Source organism: Herpailurus yagouaroundi, unplaced genomic scaffold (assembly GCF_014898765.1).
Source record: "Herpailurus yagouaroundi ecotype Mexico unplaced genomic scaffold, PumYag 140, whole genome shotgun sequence".
NCBI lineage: Eukaryota > Metazoa > Chordata > Mammalia > Carnivora > Felidae > Herpailurus > Herpailurus yagouaroundi.
Genome location: NW_024412395.1, coordinates 36,469,346 through 36,481,967, shown reverse-complemented (window position 1 = coordinate 36,481,967; position 12,622 = coordinate 36,469,346). Strand labels below are relative to the sequence as shown.

Below are 12,622 nucleotides of genomic sequence, written 5' to 3'. Positions count from 1 at the left end.
AGATAAGGTGACAGTGTTAGATAAATGATCTGAAAACAGAGGATCCCTAGGAAATATTTTCCTCATTGGAATTTATACATCTTACTAGCCAGGGAGACCTGGCAGGGCCTACAGTGCCTCTGAGAGTAAAGACAAAACACTCAGTTCAAGTTTTCAGAATATGTACTCCATACTGGTATCCAAATGAAAGAATGGTACTAGTACAAACTGACATTTATTGATAACAGAGTACTTTATGTAATAAAAGTGTTAGTAACCAATACCTTAATAACCAAATCCTATTCTATTGGTTGTGAAAATTCTGGCACTCCCCCTTAAACTCACTCTATATAATAACACACACACACACACACACACACACACACACACACACACAGCACCTCTAACCCTTGTAATTTTCTAAATGATAACAGCACTAGGAGCATCTCTTGTTCTAATATTTGGTCTTTGATACAAAGCTCCTAAATCTATTCCAATTTCCTGCGTGATGGAAGTGGTTTCTGTCCTAATAAGGCAACACTTGGTGGCCATCTAAATGTCTCCTGGCTGGGGGCTGGCCACCAGATAGACCAAGCCATGATTAGAAGCCTGGATCTCTCAGCCTCACTTCTATCTTCTGGGAAGGGGAGAGGGGCTAGAGATTGAGTTAATGATTGGTCACTTCTATGAGATGTAGCCTCCATAAAAATCCCAAAAACATGGAGTTCAGAGACTCCTGGGTTGGTAAACACGTCAACCTGACAGGACGTGGCACACACCAAATCCAATGGGAACAAAAGCTCCTTCCTTTGGGACCCTTCTGAACTTTATTCACCCTATGTAGATACATCTCTTCATCTGGTTGTTCGTTCATGCCCTTTATTATATTTTTTATAATAAACCAGTAAATGTAACTAGCCATTTCTCTGATTTCTGTGAGGCACTCTAGCAAATTATCAAACTTAAAAAGGGAGTCCTAGAAACCCCAATTCATAGCTGGTGGGTCAAAAGTACAGGTGACAGTCTGGGACTTGAGATTGGTGCCTGAAGTGGGAGCAGTCTTATGGGATGAGCCCTTATCTTGTGAGGTCTGATGCTCACTCCAGGAGATAGTATCAGGATTACAGGACCCTCAACTAATGTAGACAATAGCTTGGTGTGGAGATAAAGCCCACACATCTGGAACTGTTAGTTGTATTCTATGTGTGAGTAAAAGAAAACACAGGAGTATTTTTCCCATATACTTACGCTGCCTCAGTTTCTTCATATGTAAAAGAATATTGCCTACTTCACAAATATTTTGTTAAAAAATTAATGAGTTAACATTTGTAACTAATGGAGAATAGTTAACAGTTTATAATTACTGTTATTCTGATCATTATTGGCTTATGTGCTTATCTTTGTTTACATACAAGCAACAATTCTTTCTTAGAAACCCCCTCGCTTTAAAAGTTTTTATTTTTACATTCATTTATTTTTGAGAGACAGAGAGAGACAGAGCACAAGTGGGGGAGGGGCAGAGAGAGAACAAGGCATAGAATCCGAGGCAGGCTCCAGGCTCTGAGCTGTAAGCACAGAGCCCAATGCGGGTCTCGAACTCACAGACTGTGAGATCATGACCTGAGCCAAAGTTGGACGCTTAACCGACTGAGCCACCCAGGTGCCCCAGAAACCCCCTCCCTTTTAAAGTAAATTTCGGGGCGCCTGGGTGGCGCAGTCGGTTAAGCGTCCGACTTCAGCCAGGTCACGATCTCGCGGTCTGTGAGTTCGAGCCCCGCATCCGGCTCTTGGCTGATGGCTCGGAGCCTGGAGCCTGTTTCCGATTCTGTGTCTCCCTCTCACTCTGCCCCTCCCCCGTTCATGCTCTGTCTCTCTCTGTCCCAAAAATAAATAAAAAACGTTGAAAAAAAATTTAAAGTAAATTTCATTTCATTCCCTAAGTATGTGTAATATACTATACACATACCTAAGTATGCATAATATACTAATATCAGGATCCGTAAAGAAAGCTAGGTTCCCCCCTGTCTTGAATATCATAACTTTATATCCTTCCTGTTCTCTGTAATGATAAGAACCCCTCTGGGGTTTCTAAGCAAAATCCATCCATCATGTCACCTCCATATCACTACTTCTCCTCTTGGACCACACATTGTTTGTAGACTGACCAAAAGCTAGATAGCAAAAGAGTTCACTTTTCATATTTTCATTGGGTGGAGGGGAGGAGAGCTATAAACATGTAATCATTCATTTAAAGACCAGCAGGATTTTTAAAATCATGACTCATATTCACTTCATTTCACAGATGGCAACTGAGACCCAGAGAGATGAATTAACTTGCCTTCAGATATAGGCTGTTAGTAGTGCAGCCAGGAGTAGGATCCACTATGATAGAGTGCTCAAGCAAACCTGCCACATGACCTCAAATTTGTCCACAATGTATCTAGGTGCACTGCGGCAGCACTGGTCTTTTTAAATGCCTATTCTCTCAAATATCTAATTCTTCCAAATTGGGAGTACCACTAGTTAGTATTCCATGCCATTTAGGAGTTCAAAATATCCTTCAGTGCATTTTAGTTCCAGGTGGCCCCAGGATGGCATAAAAAGTTAACATCCTCCCCTAACAAGTACTTATGTCACCAAAAAGCAATCCTTTAGAAAATAGAAGAAGAAAAAGGATATACGTGTCTGTATTTAATATTGGAACCGGTCTGCATGCTCCCATAAAGTCCCTGAAATAATCTTTTAATCTTTTTTTTTTAAAAAAGCATCATTCAACAATTGATGTTAAAAAATGATAATGCTGACTCAGTAACAAAGATTCAATTATATCCCATATGCCTTATTTAATAAAGAAGAATGTAATCTATTTTAGAAAAAAAGTTTCCATAAAAGTGATGGTTTGATATTGGAGTTTAATAATGTAGCCAACTTCCTACTGAACAATTCCATTTAGTTGCCTAACAGGTGTCTCACATTCAACCTATCTAAAATAAACTCCTGTCTGCTCTCAAATCCTCTCCTCCTACATTTTTCCCTTTGAGGAAACTGGGCCAAACAATGCCCTCAAGAAACCCAAGACTTGTCCTTGACCCTCCCATATCCTACACCTGCCAGAGCCAATCATGCATCCAGCTCCCGTATCTCAAATACCTCTCCATTTTATCTACTTCCGTAACACCTCACCACCATTCCTCTGCTCTAAGTAGGCATCACTGCCTACACAAAATTGATGGAATACTACCACAACTTCCTACCCAACCTCCCTAATGAGACTGTTTCTTCTCCAATCCATTCTCCACAATTGAATCCATACTGAATCCATACTGATCTTTCCATAACATAAAGGAAATCATATCTGCTCTCTTTTAAAGCCATTCATTGGGTTCCCAATTTTTAAATCCATTCACTGGCTCTTATTCATTTGTTATCCATATACTGTAACAAACACATTAAACCCCCATCAAAAACAAATCTAGGGTACTACTGATGCCCCACATTCAGTCAAAATGTTCATCCCCATCTCATGACCCTGTCTCATCCAACACATGACAATAAACATCCTAAATGCTATTATCATAATTAAACTTGCTCACTTTATACAGTCTTGTTGCATTTCTACATATTCTTAAAATGCAATTTTTAAAAATTTTTACAGCTTTTCAAACTGTACCATGTTTATCATCTTTGAGGGATAAAACTTACTACTGTATTATCAAAATTCATTCATAGATTCATTGTAAAATATATGTACTATTCTCTTGCATTAATATATCATAATTCATTCATCAGCTTTCCCTTTGATGCGTCCATGGGTTATTCTCAGCTTTTACTTTTATGAACAGGAGTACTATGAGATATTTGTCTATGTGGAAGAAATTTCCTTAAGTATATGATAGTAATTCATGGGTTACATATCAATGTTCAGATTTCAGAAATAAACTGTTATCTAAAGTTATAAAAAATGTGGAGATGCATAACCTCTAACAATTGGTATTATCAACCTTTTTGATTTTTGCCAACTGAATAGATATAATATGTCGTTGTAGCCTCGGTCTGTGTTTCCCTGATCACAGTTGATGTTTAATATTTCTTCATAAGTTTTTTCTGCTATATGTGTTCCCTTTCTAAGCAGTGTCTCTTCATGGCTGTTGCCCATTTTTTTCTTATTGGGTTATTTGTACTCTTCTTATTAATAGGATATATATATATATGTGTGTATATATATATACACACACACACATGTATACACACACACACATATACACATCTGTATATACATACATACACTTAATAGTTTCTCAGTTGCATGCTCTTTTAACATTTACAGTTTGTAACCTCTCTTTTAAGGCATATTTGAATAAAACAACTTTCTCAATTTTAATATAGTTAAATCTATCAATAATTTCCTTTATGGTCAATGTTATTTGTTTAGTATTTTTAGAATTCTCCCTTAATTCAAAGTCTTATGTCTAAATACTTTTCTGCTAAAAGTTTTAGTTTTATTGTTGACATTAATAAAGCCAAAGTTTGTCTTGGTTTATGACATGAGGTAGGCATCCAATTTCATGCTTTCCACATCGATTACCATTTTATTTTCAGATCCATTTATTGAAAAGCCCTTCTCACTCCCATTGATCTGCAGTGCTCCTGTCACATTCTGAATTCCCAAACATGCATAAGTCTACTTCTAGAGTGTATGCGATTCCATTAGGCAATTTGTCTACCCATTGTGATCTCTTGTACCAATATTACAGTCTTACTAATCTTATAAGAGTTCTGTATTATCTCATTCAGAATTATCCTGTAATCTCTATTATTTCATAAAAATTTTAGTACCTTCTTCTCTAATTAGCTATTTCCTACTTGCATAATTTAGACTCAGCTTAAATGCCACAGCCTCTGTGAAATGTTATCTAAGAATCTAGACACATTTTCTCTACTGAGAGCATCCCTCTTCCTCATCCTAATATCCATTGCACACATTATGCTTCGTAATCATTTCTAAATTATGTTTTTTACAGAGAGAAAGGGAGAGAGAGAGAGACTAAGAGAGAGGGAGAGAGAAATGTTTACTTTATTATTGACTATAAGTTCCAGATAGTAGGAACCTCAGTTCCTTTATACCACCAGGTCTTAGCAGTTAGTAGATACTTAACAAATATTTTATTTGAGTGACTTCCTCCTTTGGGGCTACACCCAAAATAACCACTACCCCCATACACATGCCCCACTGGGGACCTGACTCACCTTGAAGAGCAAAGTCTGTCTGGAGCATCGTCCAGACTATTCATGCACCTTCACAACATTTAGCAGATATTGATAAAGGGTTATCATGAACCAATACTTCACTGTACGGTTTATGCACATTATCCTATTTAATTCTCAAGGCAACCCTGTGAAGCAGAATTACTATCTCTCAGGTTCTGATCTGAAGTGAAAACATTAAGATTTTGCCAAGGGATTTGCCAAAGTCATACAACTGGATCAAGGGGGAGGAGACAAGGACCAGGTTGATGAACAAAATCTGGGCTTTTAACTATGTAGCAATCTGTACTAACTGTGAACTCAGAAGTCCTGGTGCTTGAAATTTGTCTTCCTTTGTCCATCACTGGGCTTTTCCCTTCTTTTCTTTTTTTTGATATAATTGACGTAGAACATTATATAAGTTTAAGGTGTACAAAATGTTGACCCAATAGGCACTTAAATAATTGATGAATTGATAAATAAATTAATACATGTATCTTAAAAATGAATTCATAGTGTATGCCAGTATCGGGTACTTTAAACCAGTTTAAAATTTAGCACTAAAAGGGATCTGAGAAATCACCTAGTACAAAACCTTGTTTTTTAAATAATGGAGACACCTAAGTCCAAAAGGATCAACATTTTTTTTAAGTCAAAAAGACTGTTTCTAACATGTGCAGGACATGAAATTTAGAGGCACATACGCTTTGCACAGCATCATCTGCCTGTAAATAAGTTACTATTTTAAATATGTGGAGAAATTCCTATATAGAGCAATATTCTGAAATAACAAGTAACATTGGAAAATAAAATTAAAACCCTATAGTTTATTCCCATTTATTCAAGACAAATATTAATGTACAGCATTAACTAAGTCTTAAAAATAAGGGAATATAGTTTAATTTTACAACTTAAGTATAAGGAAAAATTACTATTTTTGCCTTGCGTCATTAAATTTCACATTTTGAGATTTAAGACTGAGCATTAAGGACTTAAATCAGCAAAGCTGTACTTTTTTGGTACTTGCAGAATAAGCTGTCATAGTTTTGCTGAATCAGATTATGACATTTTTTTTGTGTGACCAATCTAGAAGTCTCTATTCAACAAATGACAAAGTGATCATTCCAAACTGATGAGACCCAACAAACCACATTTCCACTTTCAGCCAAGCAGCAGCTCAACTGAGTTAACAAAGAAGCAGAGAAGGAGGATTTTTTTCTGGGATTTTAACCAAAGATCAGCATATCAATCCTCATGTTCATTTATCAAAAACCGATAGACTCATAAAGTTCTCCTCTTTGAATAATTCTAGTATAAAGGCATAAAATATGCATATAAACTACCTAAATGGGTGGAGGCTCAGTCACTTCCAAGGTACTTTCAATTTTTTGTGCTAGGCAAAAGCTACAGTCAAAGAAACTCATTTCACAAAGAGGAAGATCATCAGAATACCTCCAATTGAGTAAGAGCACTGCTACAATCTGATGCAAAAAAAAAAAAAAAAATGTCCAAAATACTTTTTCACAAAAACTAATTTTTTGAAATGCTCTTCTGTGTTTCCCAAGCCGCATATAACCAACAGTTGCTTATTAACATATTTTGATTCATAGATGACCTCAAAAATATCTGTAACATTAAAAGCAGACTGTATCTGCTTTTTGCAAATAAATGCAAATCTCAAGGCAGTCATTTAGATTTACTTTTCCAAAAGGTACAAACATTTAATTTTTAAAATTTTTTTTAATGTTTTATTTATTTTTGAGAGAGAGAGACAGAACGCGAGCGGGGGAGGGGCAGAGAGAGAGAGAGAGAGAGAGAGAGAGAGAGAGAGAGACAGAATCTGAAGCAGGCTCCAGGCTCTGAGCTGTCAGTGCAAAGCCAAATGAGGGACTCAAACTCATGAACTGCGAGATCATGACCTAAATGAAAGTTGGATGCTTAACCGACTGAGCCACCCAGGTGCCCCAAAAGGCACAAACATTTCAAATGCAACTGAAGGCTTACTTTTTGTAATAAATAATAAACTGCAGTTTATTCTGCGCTAATGCAGTTTATTCTGCACTAATAAACTGCAGAAAATGAATCCCTACGACTTGACTTAATAAACCACCATGTATAAAAATCTTTACGTTTCTTTATCATTCATTCTGATCCTGTCAATGAAACCGATCCCTAAAGAGGGAAATACTGAGTTAAAGTGATGTTATCCTGTACCTGACATTACCTTTTGCACTTAACACAAGGCAATAATCTGGTTGTTGAATCTGAATCTGGCCATCAACATGTGTTTTGTTTAAAAAGTTGTTTGTTTGTTTGTTCATCTGTTTATTGCTTCTGGAAGTCTGGGTGTCATGTGTCCTTGCATTTTGCTACAACCCCCACCATCTTACTTAAGTAGTTGTCCCCTTGTATGTTAGGTGCTTAGCCTCCAAGGGTTTTTGCATCTGGAGGCCTAAATTTTAAATTCTGTCCAATTGAATGTTCACTAAATTATTCTTTCCATACAGTCACAGAACACTGGAATTATGAAATTGGAAGGTACCTTAGAGGTTACCTAACTCTTCTCATTTCTCCCAACAGGACACCTGAGGCTGAGAGAAGGAAGTAACTTTCCCCCGGTTAAATGTACATTAATAGTTCTACCAAAATGCTCTGCTAACGCAAGAGCTGAAAAAAATCCCTACTTCAAAGTTTCACGTTTTGTCAAGAGTCACCAGAGCTGTCATCTCTGTAAGCAACACTTGCTTCGTAAGCACTTACCCCTGAGTGCAGGTAGCAGGGACCTCTCCTTCTTGTCATCGCATTTGTTACATTCACTGAAGTACAGGAGTAGGAAGACATCGACGAGAACCCACATCAGTGAAGTGGCTAGAACCACCTTGCAGTAAACAAACCTCCTCATGTCTTCCCTTGATTTCTAGTTAACACATAGATCGAAGACAGATGCTACAGTGATAAATCCAAGCCACAGGGGTGAACTCCAGGAAAAAAGCAGGATGCATCCCACTATATTAAAAAGAAGGAAAAGAAATGTCATTATTGCATAGTTTTTTTTTTTAGTATAAAGGGGATAAAACATGAAATACATGATGTATTTAATGTTCCCATATTTATAAGCACTTGACCTTCAAATTCAGAATGAAAAGCCTAAATAAGTGAGAACTGTAAGCAAACCAGGTGGCTAAAACGCTACCAGCTAATCCTAGATCTGTCACTACTCTGCTGGGCACTTGACAACTATTTGATTTTTTCAGGTTGTACTCTTTTCTTAAAAAGCCCTATGATGATATTCTGTAGAGCAGTAGGTTATCAAATAGAGCATCCTTGAATTTACCCTGATTCAGCACTTTTGAGGAGCTAATAACTGCCGAAACAGAAATCATCCCGGGATACAATAAATTGGAGTAACTAAGAACTGGACTTTACACACAGATAGGCCTGTGTCTATTCACCTCCTATCTGCAGGACCCTTTTTTAAAAAGGCTGTTTTCTCAACTATAAAATGAGAATAACAATGCCAAATCTAAGATTTGCTATGAGGACTAGCCACAATAATGCTTGTCAAGCATCTTGCAAGACAGATAATTATTAACGTATAAAACAAAATAAAGTCTCAAATTCTCAAAAAGGACCATTGCAAGAACTAACTCATCTGTTACTTAACCTTAAAAACTCCATCTGGTCTGCAGAGAAAGTATCCACAACAAATGCGTAATTTGGAATGGATAGCATACATTCAAAAAATTATGAGAGGGGAGACAACATATTAAAGTGACTTCAGATAACCAAAGCACAAATTCTAAAAGGCATACAGATATGTGCACAATTACCTATTGAGAGGTATTCTAAATAAATGTAGAATTAATACCACAAACATATTTGGTTTATTGACACTATAAAAAGCAATAATTACCTGGTTAATTCATTTACAATAATTGACAGTTAAGTCATGTACCATAAATATAACAGGCCAAAGATATGTTCATGCCATTTGCTACACTTAATATCAACTGAAGTTTAAAATTTTTGAGGTGAATAAGTAATACAATTTTGAAAGATATTTGAGAAGAACAGCTACAAAATACAAAGGTACTCAGAATACTTCATAAATATCTGTCTCAAAAACATCAAAGTGCAATTTGCTGAGGCAAATGCTCTTTAAATTAATAGCAGCTGACTTTGCATCATAAAGCAATACAAAGGCTACTGCCTGTAACAACCTATCCAGACTAGCAAGGAATTCAAAATTTACATAAAGTGACAGCTGAAAACATAACAGAGTCTATCTTCACTATCTACATTAAATTTACATTTATGCAGCATATTTTTTTAAAAAGGTATAAAATGTGCAAGTCTACAGAATATATGATATGTGGGGTTTATCTGTTTGCTTAGGATTTTTCTAGAAACAAATGTCATGCTAATTATCTACTTTATTTCAACTTCATTTTCCTGTAAAGTGTATAACTAAACATTGGAACTCAGCCTCTAAACCTGGTAACAAGTGAAGAATTCCCTGATGCATATTTCCTGTTACTTTGTGCATGCATGCTTTACTGAATACAAGGTATGAAACAATTCAAGCTGTCAAATGTTCTGTGTTTCTTGGTCCTATGGTGAAGTAGTTCTCTTCAGTTTATTGCAGAAAAAAGTCCCACAGAAAAGTATATATAACACTGATGGTTACCAAATAGCCATCCCCAGATTTAAGATGGGAATATCTTAAAATAAAAGATCCTATCATAAAGATCTTACATGTTATATAAAGATCTTAATGAAAGGCATAAAAGCACCATCCCTGGCTCTGTAATAAAATGAAATGATGACTTTGGGTCAGGATTTTGCCTCTCTGTGCTTCACTGTCTTTATTTATAACATATTTCCTGTCCTATTCAGCTTGCAAAATATTGTAAAGGCTTAAGCAAGATAAAGAATGAGAACATTTTTAAAAGAAAATATAAAGAATATTATAATAAAAAATCTGAAATCACTTAACTTTAAATATTAAAATGTCTAAGATAAGACATTTCCTAATAAGAGCCTAACAGTTAATGTTATTCAGAATTTAATATAAATTTTAGCTGTAATAGAAAGTCAAAATCATATCTTATTGCCATTTCAAGCATTACTCAAATTATTCTAATTTCATAGCCTGAATGAGCTATATATCAAGTCATTAGCACTGAGAGAAGTCTAATCCCACTATTCTAACTGATAAAACTAAGTTGTTGTGTGATTTTTTTCATTTATATTCCAAGTTTCGAATTCTATCTCTACTTTGAAAACACCTACCTCCACCTTGAAAATGCACTAAATTTTATCATTCATTGAGCCATATCTGCTGGCACTTGCATAATGGTAATCTCATAAACTGTATTCCAATACTCTTCATGAGAACAAAACTGATGGGAGCAGAAGGATGGTACAAAACACACAGTAACACAAACCAACATAAGCACAGTTGGTAGCCCAGGTTTATTTAAGAGAATCAGCATCTGTATTATGTTTTTATTCCAGTAAGCCTCTATTTATTTGCAAACACTTCTCAGTTTCTGAAGCCAAATCCAAGTTCTGCAATATCCCTGTCTTGCCAAACCAATGTGGAGCATGACTAACTTGCATAAACTACAGGCTCTTCTATCTGAAAACACAGCCCCTTTCCTAATTGTTTCAGTATCTTTTGAGCACAGTTCCTTCTCTCTTTAAAAGTACTTCTCTAGGTGGGAATACTTTTAAGAGAAAGCCATCAAGTACCATCTTGCTAGTCAGATTGCCTTTCTTTTTCTTTTTGCCCACCAATCATGATATCCATCAGATATTCTATGATGCGTTACAGGATTTTTGTCTGAAGATATATACCATCTTCCTATCTTTATCAAAAACATATTTCAAATATAAAACAATCTAGATAAAGCTTAGGAGTGGGTAAATATGTTTTTAAACAAGGAGAAAGAGTTTTTTGTTTTAAAATTCGGAGGTTATCACTTCCATGGAGAGTCTAGTTTAGTTGCTATTAGACATATTTTTATCTGTACTCATTTATTTTACTTCGTAAAAATTGCATAATAGGTGCAAATTTATTCATTCTATTTTGTGAGGCTATATGTGAGGCTGCCAAAGCATCCTGGGAACTAGTGTAAGACTGCTGGTAGTGCTCCCAGAAGGTTCAGGCACCAACGTACCTCAAATGTTTTAAATAGCTATGCAGGAGCTTCTGTGAGCTGATGACTGGACAAATTTGCAGAACTGGTTTACAGACTAATAAATCTAATGTGTAAGCACTGAAAATAAAATGCGCTGCATTAGCCACAGGTATGATTGACAGGAAGACTGATCTTTGTATGAAGGAAGGTTAAAAATTAAAATGACCTAGAGGAATCTACCCATAGCTTAAACAAAGGATCCACTCTAAAAATCATACCACACTGGAAGATATACCATGAGACAAAGAAGCAAAGATAATGTTAAATGAATGCCTATGGGGGAAAAATGGAATAGAAGCAAAAAAAGAAAAACAAAAAACAACACCAAAAGGCCCTCACTGGCATTTAAACCAAGGAAAGTTTGAATATTCATAACATAAAATTTGACTATTAGGAGGCAACCTAGCATGAGATCTAAAATTATATATTGCAGAGTTATAATGCCATGAGTTGGATCTGAGTCCAACACTCACTAATTGTATGGCTTAATTCAAGTTATTTAAATCTTCTGTGCCTCTGTTTTTCTATTCAGCAAATATGAACAATAATAGCTACCTCACAGCCTATGATGAGTATTGAATTAATTAATACATGCAAAACTCTTATAAGAGTGCCTGGAACTTAGGAGGTTCTCAATATACATTACCGATTATTAGTAGTAACAGTAAAATTATTATCAACATGAGCATCATCAAGAGAATGAGAAAAAGAGTAAGAATTATCTGCCCACCTTTCCAGAAGTAGTGTATACTCTGTGTGTATTCAGGGTGTCGGGGACAAGATGAACATCACAAATATATTTAATATTACTATTTATGAGTATTACAAATTACAATATTTTAAATTTAATAATCCAAAATATATTTAGAAGAGTTTCTGATGGAGATGAATTACACAGGATTTTGCAATTGTCAAAACTCGTTGAACTATACACTTGAGATTTGTGCATTTCATTCTGTGTAAATTACATATATATTTTTAAGGCAAAACCAGAATGTTTATGTACCAATCATTTGATTCCCTGATTAATACTTTTCTGACCCCTTTCCTACCATTGTTTTCTCTATGGTAGTGACTTGGGTCTCAGGCTGTTCCTTACAAATACCTTGCCTCTGGGCGTATGCATATGCTATTTTCTCTGTTCACTGATGTGGTTGGTCATGGCTGCCTGCTCTTACTTCCCTCAGATCTTACTT

At 35.7% G+C, this 12,622-nt stretch overlaps 1 protein-coding gene across 4 annotated transcripts in view; it reads right to left on the bottom strand.

Moving 5' to 3' along the window:
* The window catches only part of GALNT13 (polypeptide N-acetylgalactosaminyltransferase 13), a 555,198-nt gene that overhangs the window by 476,454 nt on the left and 66,122 nt on the right, over window positions 1-12,622 (bottom strand). For all 4 annotated transcript variants that reach the window (XM_040475110.1, XM_040475113.1, XM_040475109.1 and 1 more), the window contains exon 3: window positions 7,984-8,229. In XM_040475110.1, coding sequence (XP_040331044.1) covers window positions 7,984-8,125 — 142 coding nt within the window. In that variant the 5' untranslated portion in view covers window positions 8,126-8,229. The remainder of the gene's footprint in view (window positions 1-7,983; window positions 8,230-12,622) is intronic.